Here is a 23870-nt window from a genome sequence, read left to right on the forward strand (position 1 = left end):
ACCCCCCCCCCTCTGTCACTGACTGTCGGTTTGCTATATGAAATTTAAAATTAATATTTCTGTATATGAAAGGGTAGATATTCGAGAGCAAATTTTTTCTTTGTTAAAGTAAGAAAAAAAGAAAATAAAAAAAAATTATATAATATATATATATATATATATATATATATATATATATATATATATGATATAGTAGATATTCGAGAGCTATTTTTCTTGGTTAAGTTAAAAAAAAAAGAAATTAATAAAAGAGAAATTATTTTAGCACATACGCTATAATATGGTGTGAAACGTCATATTTAAGTACGAACTTGCAAATTTGTGCCTCAGTGTTTGATTAATTGTTGTTTTACTAACCTGCACAAACAATTAAGAGTTCAAAACATCAAATTTCCTCTCATTAATTCTACAAATACAATCAAGTATCAAGAAGTTACAAAAGTTATCCACTTGCAATGATGACTAGCTTATAGTTTAATTTTCTTAAAAACTGAAACTGAATTTGATCATAAGTTTGTTCTGATTCGTGTCATGAAAGTTCGATAAAGTTTATTTAGTGTATCAGGAAATCAGATCGTAGCAAATTTGGAGCCACTTCATTTATTAATTAAAATCTCCAAATCCAGGTACGAATTTTTTTCCGCTCGTAAAATCAACTTTTTGTTATTTTTATTATATCCATAATATTCATTTTCCTAACTGAAACTTTAATTAGTGTGAGAGAAATGAAGAACGGAAGAAATATTTAGTTAGGTGAAATCCATTACACTCGAAATAAATTTCAAATCAGAAACATTTTCGCAACTAAAATGCAATATATGATGGCGTCTTTCTCTGATTTACCAGGACAACTGCTCATCATGGAGCAGTTGAAGTTGTAAACAAGGGAATTGAGAGAAAAGGGCAGAAAAATGAGCAAGCGAAGTACATTTCTTTTAGCTATCGAATCAAAAAGATTATTCAGATAATAATGTATGTACTTATGACTATGACTTAATGGTGCATGAAGTAAGTCAGAAAAGTTTTCAAAATCCTTAAAAATAAAAAATAAAAATGTAAAAAAAAACCCCTGTACTTTATAAACTAAACATGAGTCGATTTACAACTTTCCGATTAAAGAAAAATATTGTAAATGTTTATTAAATGTTGCCAATTTGGAAATTAATTAATGTGTGGATTTTCCTATGGTTAGTATTGAATCTGAAACGCGTTTCTTCAATATCTCGAAAACTCATTTCTGCAGATGCTGCCGTTCACCCTGCCCACGGCAGGAAAGGGCAAGGTCAAAAAAGTATTTCTTTAAAAATCGGAAAAGAAAAAAATTCTATTACTTACCACCTCGCCCTCTCCTAAATAAAACTGTATATACTGTATTGCGTTTCATAGTATACCTTGACTTAGACTATATATTTTAAAAATAAAATTGTGTAAATGTTACTTCACTGCTGAACATATCTTAGACTAGCACATAAAATCATATAAATGATACTACTCTTCTGAATACAGCTTAGGCGATAAATAGCGATCAAGTGATAACCTGAAATAATTCACAATTTCCGGATGTATCTTAGAAGACATTGCGAGCAAAGAGCAACGTAAACAACACAACTTTCAAATACAGGTGATCGCACAAAATGGTATTAAAAATTGCAAAAAGGATATGGACATACTTATTATAGCTTTAACGATTTGATCCGCAAACAAAATGATGTAAAAATGATGTTTTATTTCTAAACATACCGATATTGTAAGATAATTAATTTAAAAAAAGGGAGGAAAAAATAAGAAAAAATCTGGTAAATGACTCTTCACTTTTTAACTATAATAAAGCTCCAATTTTTGTAAAATTTATAGTTGTAACATCATTATTTTTGAAACTGTTCGTACTTAAAATGTGATGTAAAGTTATATGAAATAAAATCTCTATTCCGTTAACGTCTTATGTAAGATTTACACCTGTAGCGACAATAATTTGATTAATGTAAGCAAAGTAATCTATCGTCTGTCTCCTTTGCGCATTTCCTAATGTAACGTAATTTGTATTACACTCTCTATTTTGTTGTATGATTTATTCCTCTAACATTATTAGTTTTAAAACTGTACACATAATATTTTCCCCCCGTTTCTTGCAGCTCAGTTTTTTTATGTTACTGCTAAAACAAACCCCCTTCCTTCTGTTAGTGCGAAACGCAGCAAAAGAATGTTGAAAAATTACGCTTTCTGGAGCATGCAAACTATTTTTAAACAATACGTTCAATAAAACAAGTCATATGGCCCAGTTATATATAATTTACTTTTCAAGCAAATTTGCTTGATGTGAATAGAATTGAATTTTTTAATATCTTGCAGCTCAGTGTTTTATGCCACTGATAAAGCATGCTCCACCCCCCCCCCGTCCTTCTTTTAGTGCTAAACGTATAAAAATGTTGAAAATTTACGGTTTTTGAAACACATAAACTAGTTTTTAAAAACAAGCTCAATAAAACTACTCACACATGACCCAGTTATAATTGATTTTTCAAGCAAATTTGTTTTATGTGATTATAAACTAAATAAAAGATTTTAAAGATTTGCAATTTCTAAGCTTTTCTCGACTTCTGTCAATCTCAATAAAATTCGCCCAATTTGAAAGAATCTAGAGAAAAGAAATAAGCATTCATTCAACAAAGAAAACCCCAAAGAAAGTCTGAAGGATGTCTCCCCCCTAAATCGAATAGTAAATAAGCTTCTTTCGTTCACTAACACCTGCGCTCAAGCGAAGGTACTAGAATTTCCTGCAGTTACTGGAGGGAAAGAGCAATCTTTGAAGTTGCTGAAGATAAAGCTGTTATTTAAAGCTAACATTCAACTCATATTTTCCAAGTTTCACATGATTGACCAAGCTATGATTTGGAAATATACGAATTCGGTAAAATTTTCTGCTGTGTGACGATTAAAATATCACCTACACATTTCTGAAATGCATTCAGATATATAATTGGTGAATATACTATTACAATAATACATATATTTATACTAATTCCATAATTGCAAGCTTGAAAGTAATTATATATTGACTTAGTCCATCCATAGTCGAGTACGTTGGAACGTCACTCAATTAATCTTCATTTGCTCTCTGTACTGTTTCAGCTGTATTGAAAAGCGTAGCATCCTATTTATGCAAGCTTATTTGTTCATTATGTTATCTGAGCTGTTTTATGCGTTGCAGTATCATTTACGCAATTTTATTAGCTCGCTGTGTCCTCTGAGTTATGATCAGGTGAGTAGTATGAGTTACGGATTTTATTTGTTCGCTATATCGTTGTAACTATAGTTAGTGGTACACGCACGGCTTTGCTCGTAGTAAAAAATTAAAAAGGGTCTTTTGGTTCGCCCGTATATTTACAAATAATGGATGGTGAATTTCTCGCCAATTGGCTTGCCCATGTTACGGTTCCACGTTATGATAACTTGGTAATTGACTCGTCCATCTTATGATAATTTTTGCTCTTGAAAATGCTCTAAAAATTGGAATAGATAAAGAACAAAATCGAATTTTCGAAAAATCGCTTCGAAGTGCACACCCCCATGCTACAAACTAACTTTGTGCCAAATTTCATGAAAATTGGCCGAACGGTCAAGGTGCTATGCACAGGACATCACACACAGACGTCCACACATCCTCCAGACATCCAGAGACACTTTCAACTTTATTATTAGTAAAGATGTTAAAAGTATACTTTTTCGTAAGGGGCAAAAGGATAGGGTATACAGGGAAAGAAAATGAAGCATTGCGAACACATAAAGCTATGTTGTTTCTATTTTATCGAATACGTATTGATCATATATTTTAAAAAATCTGTAAGCTTTCAATGCCTTTGGCTGAACAGCGTTGTTCAAACAGTGGGTAAACTTATATTTTGTAGTAATCAGATAAATTTAACGAACGGTTTACAAATTTCCAGAACAGAGAGGTTTTTACATCTCCGCATGATAATACTATTCCTTAAGCATTGTTTTTTGACACGGATTAAATCATTAAAGCATTTGCATTCTTAAAAAGCAAAATTTAAGTACGCAGAACTTTTACTAAAAATAATGCATAATCCCTTTCGAAATGAGAATTTTGTAATAGCCATTTTTTATTACGACTTTTATCACTTTTTTTTAAAAATAATTGTGTAGAAAAAGCTTACAGTACTAATTTTTAACAAAACATGTGGCACAGCAAATTAAGATCTTTTCAAGTGATTCTCCAAGACACTTTCTAGAGTTACATTCTATAATTTATTTCATTCTCTTGAAAGTGCTTCATAAGTCTGCTTTTTAACGTGCAAGGCATGTTGCAAAGAATGATTTATATACATAATATGGAAGTATATTTGATTCTTACAGTATGGAACTATAAGAGTCAAAAGCTCTGTTTTCTTTTGTCTGCCGCTATTTGTTTCAAGAACTATAGAGTTAATTTTTTAAAAACCAAGTAAAAATTATGAATAAGCAGTTTTAAAGGCTACATGACTTGTAACATATATTTAAAAAAAATAGTGCATTTAATAGATATAGTTGAAAAGTAAATGAATAAAAAAAAATAGAAAAAGATCTAGTAGGTCGTAAAAAATAGCTAAACTTGCTCCTAAACTTGGGGAAAGATTTCGAATAGAGATTTGTTCTTCAATCAAAATTCATCATATGTTATACATTTTGCTCGTTGTAACCCGTTACAACGGATACTAATACAACGGAATATCTGTTTCAAAGAAATAAATTTTCATTCCTGATTTTAATTCCATTACATTACTTGAAGCCCATTACAGCAAAATTCTTATTACAACGAACAAAATATGCGGTCTCTTCAAGTTCGTTGTAACGAGATTTCACTGTATTCACTGAAACATAGTTTATACGTCCTTCAACAGATTGACTCTAAATGACGTATAAATGAAAAAAAAAAAGTATAATAGAAACATTGACAAATAAGTTTGAATTTTACAAATTTAACCCCATTAATTCATATTTATGCTAATATAAGACTTGTAAGGCTCTAATAAAGTTTTTTATGTAAATAATAAAAATCAGTCTGGTAATAGTTCTGTACTAAAGGCATTAATTGAATTTAAAAAAAAAAACTTTATGTGAAATAAATCATACGTTTATTGTATTGCTTAAATACTTATTACACCTAGCATATCTCCATTTATTAATGTAATGATATCAATTATATGTGTGAATGCACACGCAGGCATTTTAATTAAAATTATTTTATAGTCGTCCGACATGTTGATTCTCAGGCCCGCGCCAAGCCCCATCGGCGCTGTCGTGCAAATGTCTTTCGAGTGTCTTTATGCAGTGGCGCTTGGCGAAAGTTTTGTTAACACTTATAGTGAGGTTTTTCAAACAAATATAGTATGGAAAAAATAAGTTTAGGATTAAATTTTGTTAATTGAACAATATGTAAATATTGAATTTTGGAATACAGTATATGGTTTTACTTCATATCTTAAAGTTATTTCCAATGCAGTAACTGCTCTGAAATGCTAATGCGTTTAGGAAAAAGAAAATATAACGGAGGGGAATGGGGAGACAAAGAAGTAAGTAGTTATGGTCAAATCGTTACTTTCTGGAACTAAAAAGTTAAACTAAATTAGTCTTTGATATATAAATAGCACGCAAATGAGATTACCATATTATTTTATAAATAATAGCATGAAGCACTCGAATTACCACGAACGTCATGAAAATACACATTGCACAAATTGTAGTTTCAATATGCTCACCGCAAGTAGTGGCGTAGCTAAGGGATGGGTTCAAAAGGTCTGGGACTCTCCCCGAAATGAATAAGAAGCTTTAAAAACGAAAAATGTCCATTTTCTACACGTAATGTTCCTGCTTAGTACAAGAAAACTCGAATTTGAGTGCACAGATTTATGCATACTACTTCTTTTATGAATGCATAAGGAAAATTGAATTTGAAAACATATATACTTTTTCTCTCTTTTTTCAAAAAGGATTTAACAAAAAACTGATCTTACGACAAAAGACACTTACAGTTCCTGGTAGAGTGACTTTAAAACCAAAGCATGGTTTGAATCCTTTTGTTGTAAGAAGGTTGGGAAAGGAAGCGTTTAAAAAATCGGAAATATTAGCTTGTTAAAGGATTATTAGCAAAATTGTATTTGAGGATATCTGGTTCTCTCTTTTTAACAACAAAATAGCAATCACTGCTCCACATTACGAAAAATAAGAAAAATGCTAATGTATGCATGAATTAGCATCACGTGTGTTTTAGTGTAAAAGATTGCTCTTTTGAATAGCATTTTTAGACAAAACAAGGCAATAATACGTATTTCCTTTTAGATAAGCAGCGAGAAGAATTGCTTGTTTTAATGAGCAGTATAATTTCACCACCACCATTAGATACAATGATAAGCTCAAGTTTATATTTCTAGTTGGATATAATTTTTTCCAATTGCAGCATTTTTGATTGGTTGAGCTCGGCGCCTTTTTGACTCTGGCGCCGTCGTGTGTCGCACGACGTTGCACATAGGGACGGCGCGGCCCTGCTGATTGCCTTTCACAATGCTGCATTGTGCATTATAGATTGAATTTACTGCATGAAAATTCTTTTCACTAGTGCTTTGACTCGAACTAAGCCCCACCCTTTTTTTTTGGACCATCCACGCCTGAGATAATTCTTTCCTCAATTGAAACCGATAAAAATAAGCAAGTAGAAATTTTTCAAAATACAGGAAGAGGAAAACGAGGTATTTTACCGATGTTTCGCAACGTATAAACGATTCATTTTTGCATTAAAAGGGATAGGAATGAATTGGGAATTTATGAAAACGACGTATAAATGTAAAAGACGCAAAAAAGAGACGTTTTAACAATGTTTTACTGTATATACATATCGTCACTTTAGAGCAATAGTAAGACATATAATCCCCAGGAATAACAGGAAGATATCCTACTGTTGCTTGATATGACGATATATAATTGTTACTTTTGAAAATCTTACCCTTTTAAAACATACGTTTTTTACTAATATAGAAGAAGCGTCCTTATTTCCCGTTTTTTTTTTTCTCATGCTAGAAAGCATTATTTTCTTTTTCCGCTGGAAATTCGATGAATCAGTAACCCTGAGTCTCATTCTACCCACTTAAGTCTCAGGGTTATCAGTCCCTGTCTCTCATTCTACATACTTGCTGTATCTATCAACTTAAAGGCCTAAGAGCTTAAGCAAATTATGTGGAGTTAAGTTTGGTCAATATAAGAAAGTTTATACACTGGCAGTTGATTACTGAAGATAGCAATAATGTCTCTAATAATACTGAATCTGATATTTTCCATGAAAGATAAAGAGTTTTACTTTACATTAATGAAATAAAATAATAGTCGAATGTTTAGTCAAAAATACGAGTAAAATATCATTTTGTAGTCACGTTTTCAATTTTTCGCTTATCTTACTTCCCACTCATTCATCTAAAAATAATTCTCCGAGGAAACAACATATTTGAGTTATTTGTATACCTAATATAAAATGCTCAACTATACTAAAGCTAAATATATGGGCAGCATGAAGCTCTGCTATTACTGTAAGCCAAAAACAAAACAAACAAACAAAAAAAAATCGTCATGTGTATTATGTGGAATAAAATTGCATAATACCAGCTTCTTATTAAAAGCAAAATTTTAATTCAATTTAAATCAAATAATTTTCACATTCAAATTTAAAATGACTATTGAAATTTACACAAAGAATTTGATTTACCCCTTCACTGAAACATATGATTTTATTTAAAACTCAGTAGTTGATTTCCATTAGGGATGGACTAGAATTAAATTTAAATACCGTTTCGATCAAAATGAACATTTGCAAATTAATAAAATTCGGTTTTCCATCGAAGAAATAACATTCGTGTGTCTCTAAAAAATATCACAACCTTCGGTTGCCTCAGCTATCAGGAAGCTATTGAAAATATTTAGACTAATTAAATATCGTAACTCAATTTGAAAGTTTATTAGACGCCATGAAAATGAAATGTGAGTATTACCAACGACCTGCACTGTAATATTAAACCGAACACAAAAGCAAGCAAGCTTATTCACCAAGAAAACCACTGTTGCGTACACAAGATATTTCAAGCACTAGAAAAAGCGTATTTAGAACAGATAATTACTGCTTCTTACGAGAATTTAATTTTCTACAGACGATTTTCAAAATGAAATTCGTCACAGTAGCACAGCATTTGAGCGTGTACATAGCGCATATTGCAATATAATCTGCTTGGCGAAAATAGCCATGAAAGAGGAAGGGCTTTTCTAATGCTGCGTGCGAATGCTTCAGCTACTTTTAACGCTGAAAATCGACAACAGATAAAACAAGGATTATCATGTGTTTCATCAAAGAGGGAAAATATTTGACTATGTTTGGTAAATATCTTCTCTGATCAAATAGATGCCTTTGGTTCACAATAGAAGCGCGTGTTTTAAGTTATGTTTAAGTAAAGACAGTTAGACTTTGTGTCAACTTTAAAGGTGATAGGGAGGATTTTACCACAGATCTATTTGTTTTGGCATGAATTGTTTCATCAGAGTATTTTATCTGGTTTGAACAACGTTAAAAGAATCAAAAGCGATAAAATATTGTTCTGATACTAAAGAAACACTTTCATTAATAGCTTAACCAATTGTGTTCCCGAGTTAGATGTTTGACAGATAAATAGAAACATCAATATTAGCGTTCCTTTGACGGGAAGACTTATTTAACGACTAATGAAGCGGCACTACGATAGTTGATGCTTTTCCGGGGTGGAAACCACTCTGCACCTTACTTATATATTTATACTAGGCGTAGTGAGCCAAAAGTTTTGAGAGGGGGAGCCCTGGTATTTTAGGGGTATTAGTAGGAGCGGCGCCCCCCCCCCCCCCCAATTAGATAAATACTGTGTTCATACTTTTTTCTGCGTGTATTATTGTTTTTAAAATATATTATATGACCAGAGCATATCTCTTGCTCCACCCCCTCCCTGTAAAATATTTGAAATAAAGCGCTCTTTGGAGGGGGGGGGGGTGTCATACTATGGGCATTTTTTTGAAAAAAAAAAGTTACGTGTACATTGCGGAAGCGGAAGGCCAACAATCCGAAGCCTTTTGTTTTTGATTCTGTTGTTCAAGAAAGTAAGATACAGTACGATTTTTTAAAGTTTAACTTGTAAACACCGCGTGTTGCTATTTAGCAACGTACGCCATTTACTTTTCCAATGAAATATACACTGAAGATGTTATTAAATAAATTTTAAAATTATAAATAGCAACATTAACTCTGATGAAAAAAATATTTATTTTTTCAGCATTTGCGACATGCACCTTTTTTTGTTTAGTTTTGTGCGCTTAAGAGTACTACTACTTCTTATTGTTTGATAACAAAAAACAGTTTACTATTAAACTACTTAAGTTTGCCAATGTCCACACATGTTTTTTTTAACCGCAACTCGTACTTAAATTAGCCAAATATTATCGATTTTATAGTTTTTTCCCCCTTCTTACTTAAGTACTTCGGGTAAAACTTTTCTTCCAAAAAGTTAATGTCTTTAAAATTCAGGAATTTGAATAGCTTTGAAATTATTCTCTTTGAATGAAATGTCTAACCCTTGAAAAAACTAGGAGTTATTTTGGTTAAGCGGATGGTTCTTCCGATTATACTGTACGAGTTGGTTTTAGAAAGTGATGAGAGAAATTTCAGAGACACAGAGGATGCAGCATTATAAAGTTGTTATACATGGCTTAAAATTTCAATTCGCATTACTAATCATGGAAAAAATCTTCATGTAATTCGTGTTATCTTCGCGGCAGAAGCCGAAAGCGAGAGTACAATCATTTTAGTTGGAAATATAGAAAACAACTGTGAGGATACAAGCGGTGATTACGTTTTAGAAAGACGAGGGGGGGGGGGGGGAGGTTGCGTATTTGGAGCCTTTCTCTCCATTACGGTGAAGTTCAATTATTTCTGCTTAGCTTAATTTTACCAAAACACAACGCTGCACAAATCATTTGCCTGATATTTATATCATTCAGTTCGGCAAATTTACTTTTTTATGGTCAGAACTTTTCTTGCTGGAGCAGCTTTAAAGCAATCTTAATAGCTTACTTCTTTTAGTAACGCCTGTTATGGAATGACAAATCAAAACTCTAATTGTACAGCACGGAGTGATGGAAAATGAGTCATGTGGATTTTATAGTGTAACATCTTACAGTCTTAGTTCGGAAACAAGTCTATTCAAAGATCGTTTTATTTTTGTGCTAGTGAAATTTTTGAGCAAGATTCATTATATTTGACGTGATAAGTACGTAGAGGCGACATTAGTTCACTGAGGTTTTTGGATTTTCCATAAGCTCAGCTAGGGCCTGATTTACCCATAGACCATAATCCTGATCCAGAAAAACTATAGACCCTATATAAACTTATAGCAAAATATGATTTAAATTTCCTCATGATTTTTAAAATAAAGAGTGATGTATAAACTATATAGGAATGTAGCTCAAAGCAGCCACCCTTGTTTCATCTAGTATTTCGTTTAGGTAGTTTATACCCTAGCCTGTAGCATATTCAATGATTTTCAGGGTGTACGGCTGCGTCTAGCCGATTGTCCTAAAATTTCTAATTCGGGCATTAATCTCAGCTGATTTATTCGGAATTTTACTTCTCAGATGTATTGTTGCAAGTGATCGAATGCCGAATTCCGTTTTAATGTGTCACCAATCGTGCTTCTGTTTTACACTTAAGTTGAGTAATACGGAAGAGATGTATCATTTGATGATGATGACAAACTTATGTGCTACTTTGCGGATCGCGTATGTTATTAGAGACAAGGAAGAAGATTACATCACCCCGGTGCTCACAGAACTAATAGTTTCTAAGAGTTTGAATCCAAAATAAAGCGGAACGACGTTCAAATGCTGTGCAAATATAAATGTCTCAGAAACCTTTCTGCAAAGGAAGATTTCACATGCGCAAATAAAGTTTGATGACAACAAGCAATGATTCAAGGCCTGATGAAAGCTCTTTATTATTCATAAAATTAAATCATAATATTAAAAAAAAAACATGATTCACTTTTTTGAGCAATGCGTTTTTCACAGATATAAGTAATCCTATTTCTTACGGATCTCAGTTTTTCAGTCTTGCAATAGTAGCAGACGTACCTCATTTTATCACGTTTTCACGTTACACCGTAAACAAGGTAAATAAAGAAATTCGAAATTTGCTAAACATAAAGTTTGCGCAATACATATTTGTTTTATAGAAATCTGGACGTATGCGAAGTAATGCAATTTGTTTCGTTTGTACTCTATTCAAAGAAACTTAAATATAATCTTCGTAACTTCTTGAACTGGCTAATCAGATCCTAATACTATTTTAGTAGACTTCCGTTTTTCAGTTAAGTTTCCTATTAAGATAAAAAATTGATATGTAATAAAAAGCATTAAAGAAGTCTTAATGTCTCTCAAAAATAAATATGAGGACAAACGAAGGTCAAACAAAATGAAATACTTTACTTCAACAAAAAATTGAAGAATTTGAATGTTGGCTTTTGCGATTGGTTAAGTTTGTGACCCCCCCCCCCCGCCTCCCCCGTCTGATAACTTTTAGTGTATATGATCCGATTAGTACGAAACATTTTTAATCTAAATATTAAAAGTTTCATTTCTAGAACTAAGTAGTTTTTAGTTCAATTATAGCACTCGAATAAAATTTATATTTAAAAAAAATTATATATTTATTTTTTGTTTCGGTTCTGTTAATAATTTAAAAATAAAATAATATCGTAATTTCAATATAATTTGTTTTAAAATGGAGAAATGAACAAAATATCCTTTACTTTGATGTTAGTATATTTTCGTCACATAAATGAGCACTTTTTGTTTATAAAAAATATTTCCATTGGAACAAAAATGTATTTGATAGAGTTTTAACGTAAGATAATAGAGAGAGATATATGGCTGAAACTGAAAAATAGAAAGTAGGCTCGTTTGGTTCTGGACGAAAGCTTGTTCAACTGTAAAATGTATTCAAGACGAGGAAGGGATAATCCTCTGGAACGTTTACAATGCGTTTCACTAAAGGAAAAGAGAATACAGTTAAACGATGAAAACATAAATATGAAAATATAAATATGAAATAAATGGTCACTGGATATTTGTGTAATTTCTAATTAAACTCAATTAAGAAATTTTTATCCTTGCTACTGTTTTCTTTGATCTTTCCCCAAGCTTAGAAGGAACCTATTCGGATATCATGTTTTTAACAGGAAAAAGCATGAGAATTGCAATGTCATGATCTTTCAGAAAAATTAGGGTTATCTGATATAATTATAGTACTTCAAATAAAGCGTACAATGTTAATAAACCTGTTTATTATTCATTAAAAAACTTTAAAAAGGAGAGAATGAGAGATTAAACGGGGAAAAATAGTCAGTTGTAAGTGCAAATTAGAACTTTATGATCATTATATTAATTTCCTGATTTTTTAAAAAACCTAAAATCCTGATTCTGCATTCAGTCCGGAAATATCGTTAATTTAACTCAATACAATCAAACCTGTTTTGGGGGGTTTAGGGAACGCATAAATCAATTGTTCAAAAAAACTTCATGAGTAGCTGTAAGAATAGTTTTTGCAATAAAAATTACTGCTAAATCGCAAAAGAAAAAAAAATCATTTATCAAGTGGTTCACTTATGCAAATCGAAAAGACTGATGTAAACGTGTCCAGCATGATACAGCTTTTAAAAAGGATGTAAAAAAAAATAATAAAAAAAAAACCTTCTTTATATGTAATGAAATTTGTACGCCTAGTGAAATTTATAGATGTTTATTCCTTAAAAACTGTTTATTTTACGGACTAATAAGTAAAACATAAGGATGGTGTTCGTAAGAAAGAATTACTTAACATTCGTAAGAATTTAACAATAACTAACTTACACGATATACACAAGCCAGCTATAATTTTACAGTTATTACTAGATACCTTTGCTATAAAAAGTTTTTCCTCTGCCTGATCATCAATTATTTGTTTCAATTTTAATTTTATGGCTTACATTTGATCTTCTACTAAATGTGAGCGATATATATATATATATATATATATATATATATATATATATATATATATATATATATATATATATATGGATAGATAGATTTTTTTCCCCTTAGTGCCAAGTGTTAAAGTTGGTGGGGATGACAAGGACTGCAAACCCGAATAATAATGAATGTAATCTCAAAAGTAAAGTATTTTTCAAAATCTTATAATAAAATAACAAAGCAGCAACAGTTTTACTGATATTTCAAGTGGTTTTATGAGCAAAACACGAATAAAATCGAATTAAATTTCCGAATCCCAGGTAAAATCCGTAAAACCTTTTGTTCATAAAATAGAAAATGCAAGTGAATACTGAGATAAATTGCACTCATGGCTTTTCAATTCACTGTTGAGTCAAGTTTGCTTCAAGTATCAAAATCCGCCATGTAACTAACTACTCAGCTTGTTTTGTTATATAAAACGAGCTGATGTGTGCATCACATGACTTCCTTTTACACCAATTTAATGCTATTTCCCTATTATTGCAATTTTAATGGGATTCTCTCTCTAACTCTTTAAATATCACTAGCAATGGCCACATTGAAAGCAGATTTAAAAAAAAAAAAAAAAATCGCCAAATTTTTCGCCAAGTTGGTGACAAAACTTGGCAACCAAAAGACTGGCGATATATCGCCAAGTGACCGCCAAATTATAACACCGCTTGAGTTTGCATCGAAATTAACAATGATTTCCCCCCAAAAAGGTGCAAAAGACCCCTTTAGAAACACCCGAATGCAACCAAAATAGGAGGTGCACAACTAGACCCCACTACGAGTCTATGTACCAAATTTCAACTTTCTAGGACATACCATTTTTGAGTTATGCGAGATACATACGCACATACGCACATACACACATACGCACATACATACAGACGTCACGAGAAAAGTCGTTGTAATTACCTCGGTGATGGTCAAAATGGATATTTCGCGTGTCTATACATTCTTAGGCACTTTTCCGCATGTGGTCGAATCGAAAAAAAAACTCAACATTCATTTGGGGGTGAGCAAAATGGAAATTAAGGGCGATTTTTGAGTGAAAATTTTTTCGCGAATACAATACTTCCTTTTTTGTAAAAGGAAGTAAAAAGAAAGAAATAAAGAAACACCGACTACACTCAACGAGTACAATTTCAATAGAACATGAGCAAAATAGTATTACAAATATAAGTACCGCAAATCATTTACTTTTATTCGAAAAAAAATAAAGAATTTTACACTATAACTTTCTTACACGTAAGAATCATGTTCTATAAAGGCAAAATCTATTACGTAAGGAAATGGCATGGAGAGAGTTCAGTCAGTTGTAAACTAGTTAATTCCAACATGTATAATACCAATTTTAATTCTTTAATGTAATTAATATTAATGGTTTATGATTTTTAAAACTCTATATGAGATGCGTAATTAATCAAGCGAGTAGTAAAACGTGATATGATTGAGATACTGAATACCACATATTGACATAAATAAATATATTTCTGATAAAGAAGCTTACTTATGTATAAAAGGGCGAATATAAATTGTGTAAGTTCTTATTCCGTCTCATGCATTTAATCGTTTGACAGAAAACTATTTTAAATAATATAATTAGAACAGATTAGAAAACATATATTCTATTCACAAATGTTTTTAACTGGAATTTTTAATGCTTTTAATAGCTAGGGAATATTTCCGAGTCCTTATATTTCTAGTAGTTGCAAAATTTCTTAGTAATCTTAATGGATATAAAAGCAACATTTCTATTAGGCTTTAATTCTAAGTGTTCAATGTAACTAGTCGTCGATAAGCCTGATTTAAAGAGTTAATTAAATCTCCAAGAACTGTAAAACATTTTAATTCTTAACAGAATTATCAACAAGCCAAGAGTTATAAATTACTTTCAATGATAAAAGAAAAAAGAAAGGAAAAAAAAACCATAAGAAGTAAACACTTTATTGTGTCTAGAAATAATTCACGAGAAAGTTAACGTGAAAGTACAAATTGCAATAATATTGTGGACACATGTTTTAGGGGTTAAGAAGGAAGGTTTTATCCGTACATAAAATTGTGAGCTTCGGAGTGTAAGAAATCAGAAAAAGGTTTTACTTCTGCAACTGCATAAGAATAAGACACATAATTTATAATTTTCTGATCTCCTTTGAATGAAGTTATATTTTATCGCTTTTAAATAATTGTATGAGGTCTCTGAATGAGGTAATAAGGGTATAATACCAGGAAGCATTTTCGTTTTTGCTGCCAAGATTTCTTTCGCAATACTATGCATAATATTTCTAAATCATTTGATTGCAAAAAAATTCCAAGTGCTTAAATACGCTTCACAGTTAACTACGTAAACGGTGAAGAAATAAAAGTCTAAAATTAGCTGAAAAATATTTATTTAGAATCAACCTAGACACAAGATAGGCAAACAATATCTATCGTACAAAGCTGCAAATTACCATCCCTAAAGCCGAAGCTAAGGCAAAATTGAGAACACCACGAAACAGTTCAATTCTGCCTTATCTAAGGTTTTGCGGCGTTAATTTGTAGATTCATACCATAGCTTTTATCTTCATTTCGGTATTGCTTTCAATGGCTATAGGGTTGCGCAAGCTCTTAAAAAATTGGAAAATATGAAAGCTATGCATCTTTGGCGAGGTAAACGTTGTTGGTGAGAAAGTGTGAATCATTGAGTCCATCGGTGTACCATTCTGGCCAAAAGACGTCTCACGGCAGGTAGGAGAAGAGCGGATTAATCACTTCAGTACCACCGTAGCTTGCTCAATCCATTTGCACAAGTGAGACATTTTTACGCATATATTTGTATTTTATATCCGAAATTATAAACTTTGACTTGATTTAGTCAATTTAAATGTAAAGTTCGTAACCTTTATGTATCTTCATATAAAGTAACTTGCTAAAAAAAAATGTATTTAAAAAATAATAATTTGCACGTGTTGCGGGTCTGACTGTGACGTCACACCAGTAACATGTACAAATAATTATTTTTCAATTGCATTTTTTTTAAACAAAGTTGATACCTCATATTATGATACATATTGGTTCCTTATATTTGAATACATCACAATTAAAAGCCGGGATTAAAAAAAAAAATATATTAATTTGAATTTTTGGCATCTTGAATTCAAATTATGCTTTTCGCAATCACGAGCGTGTGTGTATGTATGCGCGTGCGTGTTTGTGTAGGCGCATGTGTGTGGGTGCGTGCGTGTGTGTATGTAAGCATGTATGTGCATGTTGCGTACGCAGTGCTGCGTGTGTACGGGTGTGTGTGTAGGCGTTCGTGTGTGTGCATGTTGTGTATGCAGTGCTGTGTGTGTAGGCGTTCGTGTGTGTGTATGTGTGTGTAAGAGTGGGTGTATGTGTTTGTGTGTAGGTGTGTGTGTGAGTTTGTATGCGTGTGTAGGATATGGACGTAACCTGGAGACAGTTTTCGCTATAGGAGCAGCATCGTGAGGAGCCGGTCGACGGTGGTGCTGGCAGAGGGTGCTGGTGGGAAAATAAAATGATAGCACGCCAAAACAGTCAAATGAGAACAATAAGCAATCGTGATTGCTTAAAAACGCAAGCATATATACGTAAAAATGTCACTCCCGTGCAAATAGATTGAACAAGCTATTAAATTTACTAAACATGAATTATTGTGATTTTTACATGAGGCTTTCCAGATTTCTTACCGTCCGAAGATCACAAATTTATGCATCAATAAAGAGGTTGCTTTGTTAACCTCAAAACACGTGTCTTTAATATTATTACAATCTGCTTTTGCCTTGACATTCTCACTCATTATATTAACTTGTCTTTGATATCAAATATGTGTTCAACAACATCGCTTGAATCTGAGCAAAAGATTTATTCCATTGTAAACGGATTTGGTGGTTGAACCAAAGCTTTGCCCTTTTCTATAATCTAAAATATGATTCCCTTCTGCAGGTGGCTAGGGGAATCGGATGGTCAGACGCAGGGATCGACCATGCTCTCTCAGTATGTGTCCCGCACCATGGTTTAGCGGCATCAGGGGACACTTTCAGACGTCCATTGCTCGAACACTGGAGCCATGAACTTATTGCTTTCAATTTAAGAACTGACTGCAGGCAGTGTATAGCTCTTTGTATAATAAAACAGAACTTTTTGTACAATTTTATTCGGTTCGTTTTCTTTGTTTTGTTTTGTTTTGTTTGTTTAAATGCATTTTAGAACAAGGGTAAAACTTATAATTTTGCTGAAGTCCTTTGACTGAAGCAATATTTTTATCTCCATTTCACATTCTGAAGCCTCTTAAGGCAATCAGGACATTTCTAAATTATTACACTGCGTTTTGTTTCTCCAATCAAGGGATAAATCAATATAGCATGTATATTATTCGCAGATTGATGTATTAATATCAGTCTTAAATAAGTTTCACGATAGTCAAGTGAATGGAAAATGTACAAATGTAAAAAAAAAGGAAGCTGAAATGAATGAATTATAACCCAAGCAAAAGAAACGCATGGGTAGAGTGTAAAGTGTATATAAAAAATAGAAACTATGAGCATTGTACACAGGTTTGGTTTAAAAACACACAGATTATAAATAAATACCTCTAGAGCTATGGATATTACGAACAGAAACATAAAATATGCAAAAATAAGTACAGAATATGAATACAATAACGCACTAAAACTGTAAAAATTGAATGTAGTGTAATTCGAGCTATAAAAATTACACACAGTGAATAAAGTATCACTAGCTATAAGAATTTTAAAATTTGAATCAAGTATCTCCTAATTTAAAAATTATGAAGTATAAACATACTATTACACACAAAACACTAATAGTTACTACCAATGAAATGAATGTTATAACGCTAGCTATTAAAGTTACAAAGCATGAGTATCTGCGTATTATTCCTGTGCAAAAGAAAACAAGATAACATCGAATGTAAATAAAACTTTAAACAAAAACAATAAGATAGTGAAACACGATATTATTATCGTGCAACACGATGCATAAAGTACCAAACCTGGGTAAACCTGGGTGTAATAACTGATAGACAAGGAAGCTATGAAAGACGAATATTATATCATCCGAACTATATAAATTAGCACAAATTGGATATCGTATCGTCAGAGCTATAAAATTATAAAATGTGAATATTATAAGCCCGATATATTTCAGTGAACTCCCATTGCTTCCACTAGAAATTTAGAACATAGATATTTTTTTTAATTACTTACTCTCAATGTGAAACGCCAAAACTACCTTACGCTAGCCTCATAAATATTTGCCAAAAGAGCTTTCACACTTGATACCAACTCAATTAAAATACAAATCTTAATTCATGCATCAAGCATTTTTATTATACATAAAGCAACAATAAAATATCAATATAATAGAACAATAACTGAATTATTTTACCATACTCGTGTAGTATATTTTTTTTCTCAGTACTAGGTTATCACAATAATATTTTACAACTCCGATAGTTAACATGACTCCATGTTCATATAATAAAAACTTAAAATGCATCTTGATTGAAATATTTTTTAGTGTGCAGAAACCACCTAAATCATACTATTTATTCAAATTCTTCATTTCCTCATATCAGTATCTATTCTGATCAAGTGCAAACTATTTTTCAATTGTTTAAAAATTAAAGAACTGTTACACAAAAATTCGTACTTACATCACCCGAATTTCCTACGGATTTTAGTGTAAAAATGCATTAAGTATGAAGCAGTGGCGCGCACAAGGGAGGAGTCCAGGGGCTCCGGACCCCTCCCATAGGTCTTACTTTTTTTTTCCGGATTGATTACGTTTCTATGTATTTTGTACGTAGAATAATAGAATGATTTCAAGCAAAGGTAACAATAATTTCAGTTCTAATAAGTGAAAAAATAAAATCCTTATGTTAAAAGATTTTAAAAAATATTGTGCACTTATTCTATAACGAGTTGCCTATAAGAAGCATAATGGTGATTATAAATGAATAATCATGTTTCATTTTTTGTAATTACAGATTAAAATGAAACTCTATGGACCTGGCTCCATTTTTTAATTATGAGAAAATAAAAGCGTAAATTATTTTGCTGGGTATTTATTTAAGTCTATTTCATTAAATAATGCTAATTATTTATTCAATATTTTATTTTTTACTATTTTTCGTTCTCGAGAATCTATAAAATCAAGTCAATATATTTGACGGCGTATTAGGCTATGATAGGAGAAGAAGGCTTTCGATCTTGGACCCTCCCTTTGCAAAATTCCTGTGTGTACCACTGATATGAATGTAAACATAGCACTTTAATATCAAAGCAAACGATGGTAGATTTGTAAAAAAATTAGTACTTTGACAAATAGATTACTTCAGCCTAATAAGTATTTAATTTTTGATTTTTTTTTGAAGGGAGTTTATTACGTTGTAAAAAAGAAAAAATATCTAACAGTAATTTCAATTTACATCGCAAAAGTGTTACTTCGATAATTCAATGTGAGTGCACTTCTTTTCATCTTTACCTTTCGGCATCATTAATTTAAAATACCCTTTAAATATTTAAAATAAGGAAGTTTTAAATTTTTTAGGGTAGGATATTTTAGATACATGTTAAAAACATGTAAACTTTGTCATTTTGACTGCCCTAAACTTCAGATTAAGTTTATGCTCAAGTATTTTAACTTGAAACATATTTACACCATTGTTAAATAATTTATTAAAACAGTTAAAGCGTTAAACATTTCCATTTAAAGAGAGTTTATTATTATTATTTTAACTGAAATTCCCTGCAAAATTTGACACACACATGATATATTCTCTAGTTATAAACTTTGACTTTAGTTTTAGATAGTTTCAATTCAAGTAATTTATTACTCCACCTTTGGCAGTAAGATGGTTCGCATTTTTGCACAATTCAATTTTTATGCCATTTGTGTTTTTTCGCCATAAAGCTGATTTTGATCGCTGATTGCATGAATTTTGCCGTGGTATAAACATTATTTTAACGTACACAATTAAAATACGTATAGACACAAAGCATAACTCTGAGCAATGTATGTTTAAAATTTTAGCTTGAGGTGAATTCTAGCGGAATGTCTGGGACTAGTTAAAGGATACTGTTATTACGCGTGTAAAAACCCAGTACAAAAGTTTTAAAGTACATTAAGAATTATAAATTAATATATAAGAATTTGAGTAAGTGTAAATTCCTCTTTGATATTTTTCTTTCAAATATATTAAAAAAGCTAGAAATCGTAACTGATAGAATATTGTTTCTTCTACCTCGACTTGAGTTTTTTTCTGCTTCAGAATTGCACCGTAAACTGTCTTAGCAAAAGCATGTTATAAACACGAGATAAGGGCAAGGAAATACCAAACAGCTTGTCACATGTCACAGCATTCAGAAATCCATCGCTGGATACTCTAACAAGCTATTTGGTATTTCCTTGCAATTCTGCTTCAGCTCCGGCTTTGGGGTGGTTTCTTAGCTTTTTACAAGATAAGTGGATTCACATGTATTTAGTTTTATAATGAAATAATATTGTTCGTAATACATCTCATTATCCATATACTAAACAAATCCTTTATTTTCAATTCAATTATCCACAACTTTATTCTCTTATAATAATAAGCATGTCATACAAAACAAATGTTGATAGTCTCTAATGGGCGAGCTATGTTCTAACAACACAATTAATTACACTACTGGCCATTAAAATTGCTACACCAGGAAGAAGTGCAGATAACAAAATGATATTTTTTGGACACATATATTATGTTGGAAATAACAAATGATCAAATTTCGAAGAAATTTGGGGTGAACAGATCCTGAGAAATTAGTACCTAGAACTACTACCTCAGGCATCAATGACAGCGCTTGTACGCCTCGGCATTGAGTCATACGGAGATTGGATGGCATATACAGGGAGAGACACCCATGCAGCTTCAACGACTTCAACACGATCCCACAGTTCATCGACCGTAGTGGCTGGCGTTTGCTGACGAGCCAGTTGTTCAGCAACCACTAAACAGACGTTTTCTATTGGTGAGAGATCTGGAGAACGTGCTGGTCAGGGCATCAGTCGAACATTTTCCGTATCAAGGAAAGTCTGCACAATACCAGCCACATGCGGTCGTGCATCATCCTGCTGAAACGTAGAGTTTCTCAGGGCTCGAATAAAGAGAGGAGCCACGGGTCGTAACACATCAGAAATGTAACACCGACTGTTCATACTGCCGTCAATGCGAACAAGAGGTGATCGAGATGTGTTTCCAATGGCACCCCATACCATCACACCAGGGGATGGGCCAGTATGACGATGGCGATTGCACGTTTCAAGTGTGCGTTCACCACGATGCTGCCAAACACGGATGCAACTATCATGATGTTATAAGCTGAACCTGTATTCATCAGAAAAAATGACGTCTTGTTATTGGTACACCCAGGTTCGTCGCTGATCACACCATTAAAGGCGCTGCTGTCTGTGATGCAGCGTCAATTGTAGCCGAAGCCATGGTCTAAGAGCTGACAGTCAATTCTGCTGTAAACGTCGCCAAACTGTTCGTGTAGACCCTTGTTGTCTTGCAATTGACCCCATTTCTTGACTCAGGGCTTGTGACGTGGCTCTACGATCCATTAAGGCCATGCGGATAACATGACTGTCCCCTCGGCTGCTAGTGATTACTGACCGTTGAGAACCAGTACGGCGATCTGTATTACCATCCTGAACCCATCGAGTTCATATTCTGCTAACCGTCATTGGATCTCGACCGACGCGAGCAGCAATACTGCGATAGGATAAACCGCAATCGCGGTAGGCTACAATTCGACGTCTATTAAAAACAGAAACGTGCTGGTACGCATTTCTTCTTCTTACACGAGGCATCACAACTATTTTCCACCATGCAACAACGTTCAAATTGAATTTGCACGTGGGAAATTGGCTGTACAATTTCCTCATTTAAACTGATTTTAGGTGTCGCTGCGGGCGTCTGCGGTGTCTGAATGCGCTGAAAAGCTAATCATTTGCATATCACATCATCTTCTTCCTGTCGTTTAAATTTCATGTCTGTACCATGTCGCCTTCTTGGTGTAGCAATTTTAATGGCCAGTAGTGTAGTTCTTATTGCTTTAGGCAAAAAAAAAAAAAAAAAAAAGGAATTAAACGAAAATATATGTTCCTTTAAAAAGCATCTTATTAAATGTTTATTACTTTTTCTTATAAAATAATAGCAACAATTTCAGTTGTTTCTGCTACTTCACGCATTTAAGAACCATTTTAAATGCAAACGTAGGCCATGGGATCTGCTCATACTCTTGATAAAGTACAGGCGTCCCTCGCATAACACGGTACTTGTACAACACGGTTTTGATATTACACGGCACCAAATTTGCGATTATTACAACACGGATATTACACGGTACGAAACGTGAATTAAATGCTGCATGGTTTTGATACAACACGAATGTTATATTTGAAAAAGATGGAATTTCATTTTTGTTTAATTCATTCTGTTAATGGTTGATAACTCTAATTAATAAGTTTTTACTTTGACATTTGGTTTCGATATAACACGGTACACATCCCTTGATTCACATTATTTCTAAGTCTCGTATAACACGGTTTCGAAGTAACACGGAACACGGTTTCGATACAACACGATACATATTGACATGATTTTTGTTATGTACATGATTAATTAGCGTAAAAAATAAGTTTCGAAGTTATTTTTAAAAAAGTCGCGTATAACTCGGTTTCGATACTACACGGAACGAATTAACCGTGTTATACGAGGGACACTTGTATATAAAATGCAACTGAGATTGGTTTTCATTGTTCAAAGCACCCATTTAAAACCTTTATCTGAGATTTGTTTGATGCAAATGACTTTTCACTGAATTGAAATATGTTATTACACTAAAATATACAGGGTGGTTATAAAATAACGTCAGCTGTTCAGAACTCTCTATCAAGTGAGGTATTGGACAAAACATTTTCAAATCTCATGGACGTACACAGTAGACCACTGGATTTCGATTTCTGAAATTAAAAAAAAAAATAGTACAAAACATTGTCACTAGGGGAAAGTTGGACGTTGAAAAGGTGTATTACTGTGAATATTGAAAGATTAAATGCGAACTGCCAAAATATGCATCAATTTTGTTCCCAAAATATCATTTTTACTAACAAATGAGGTTCAATATGACCAACATCGAGGTACTTTCCATGTACTGCATACAGTGCCATGGAAAGTACCTATATTTTCCACATATCTGGGGGGGAGGGGGATTAATTTCCCCTACCTGTAATGTTTTTCGAGTTTTCAAAGTTGAGACATCGGGAACATGTCTTAAAAACACAACACCATTAAGAAATCCCCATGGCGGAACGTCACAAGGTGAAAGATAGGGCGACCACGGTGGCCATACTTTAGGAAATGCATGACTAATAAATCTGCTATCAAACAAATATTGCCACCATACACTCAGTACTTAAAGCTCAACGTGGGGTGGTGCACAATCTTATATGAATATTATTCAAGAAGAAATCCTTACTTCCGCTCCAAAATTTCTTCGTGACGGCTTTTGGTATTATTCTTCTCTTGTTACGAAATGAAATTTCTTGTTGATTTTATTGAACCTTATTTGAAAGCAACAAACATTGGTAGTTAAAAACTTGATGTGTGCTGAATATTTTTAGCATTTAATTCTTCAGTATTCGCATGTAATACACTTTTGCAGCGGCCAAAATCCCCCTGGTGGTAAATTTGGTAC

General features: G+C 32.6%; 1 protein-coding gene across 4 annotated transcripts in view; it reads left to right on the forward strand.

The window, feature by feature from the left end:
- The window catches only part of LOC129219256 (silk gland factor 1-like), a 76190-nt gene extending 58936 nt beyond the window's left edge, over positions 1–17254 (forward strand). For 2 of the 4 annotated variants that reach the window (XR_008580386.1, XR_008580387.1), the window contains exon 3: positions 17056–17193. Coding sequence is in view for 1 of the 4 variants with exons in the window: in XM_054853583.1 (XP_054709558.1) it covers positions 17056–17131 (76 nt within the window). In the remaining 3 variants the exon portion in view is untranslated. Of the gene's footprint in view, positions 1–17055 lie in introns of all 4 variants that reach the window. The other 2 variants (XM_054853583.1, XM_054853584.1) reach the window with 2 other exon arrangements.
- Positions 17255–23870: the final 6616 nt, after the last annotated feature.

Source organism: Uloborus diversus, chromosome 3 (assembly GCF_026930045.1).
Source record: "Uloborus diversus isolate 005 chromosome 3, Udiv.v.3.1, whole genome shotgun sequence".
Classification (NCBI taxonomy): Eukaryota; Metazoa; Arthropoda; class Arachnida; order Araneae; family Uloboridae; genus Uloborus; species Uloborus diversus.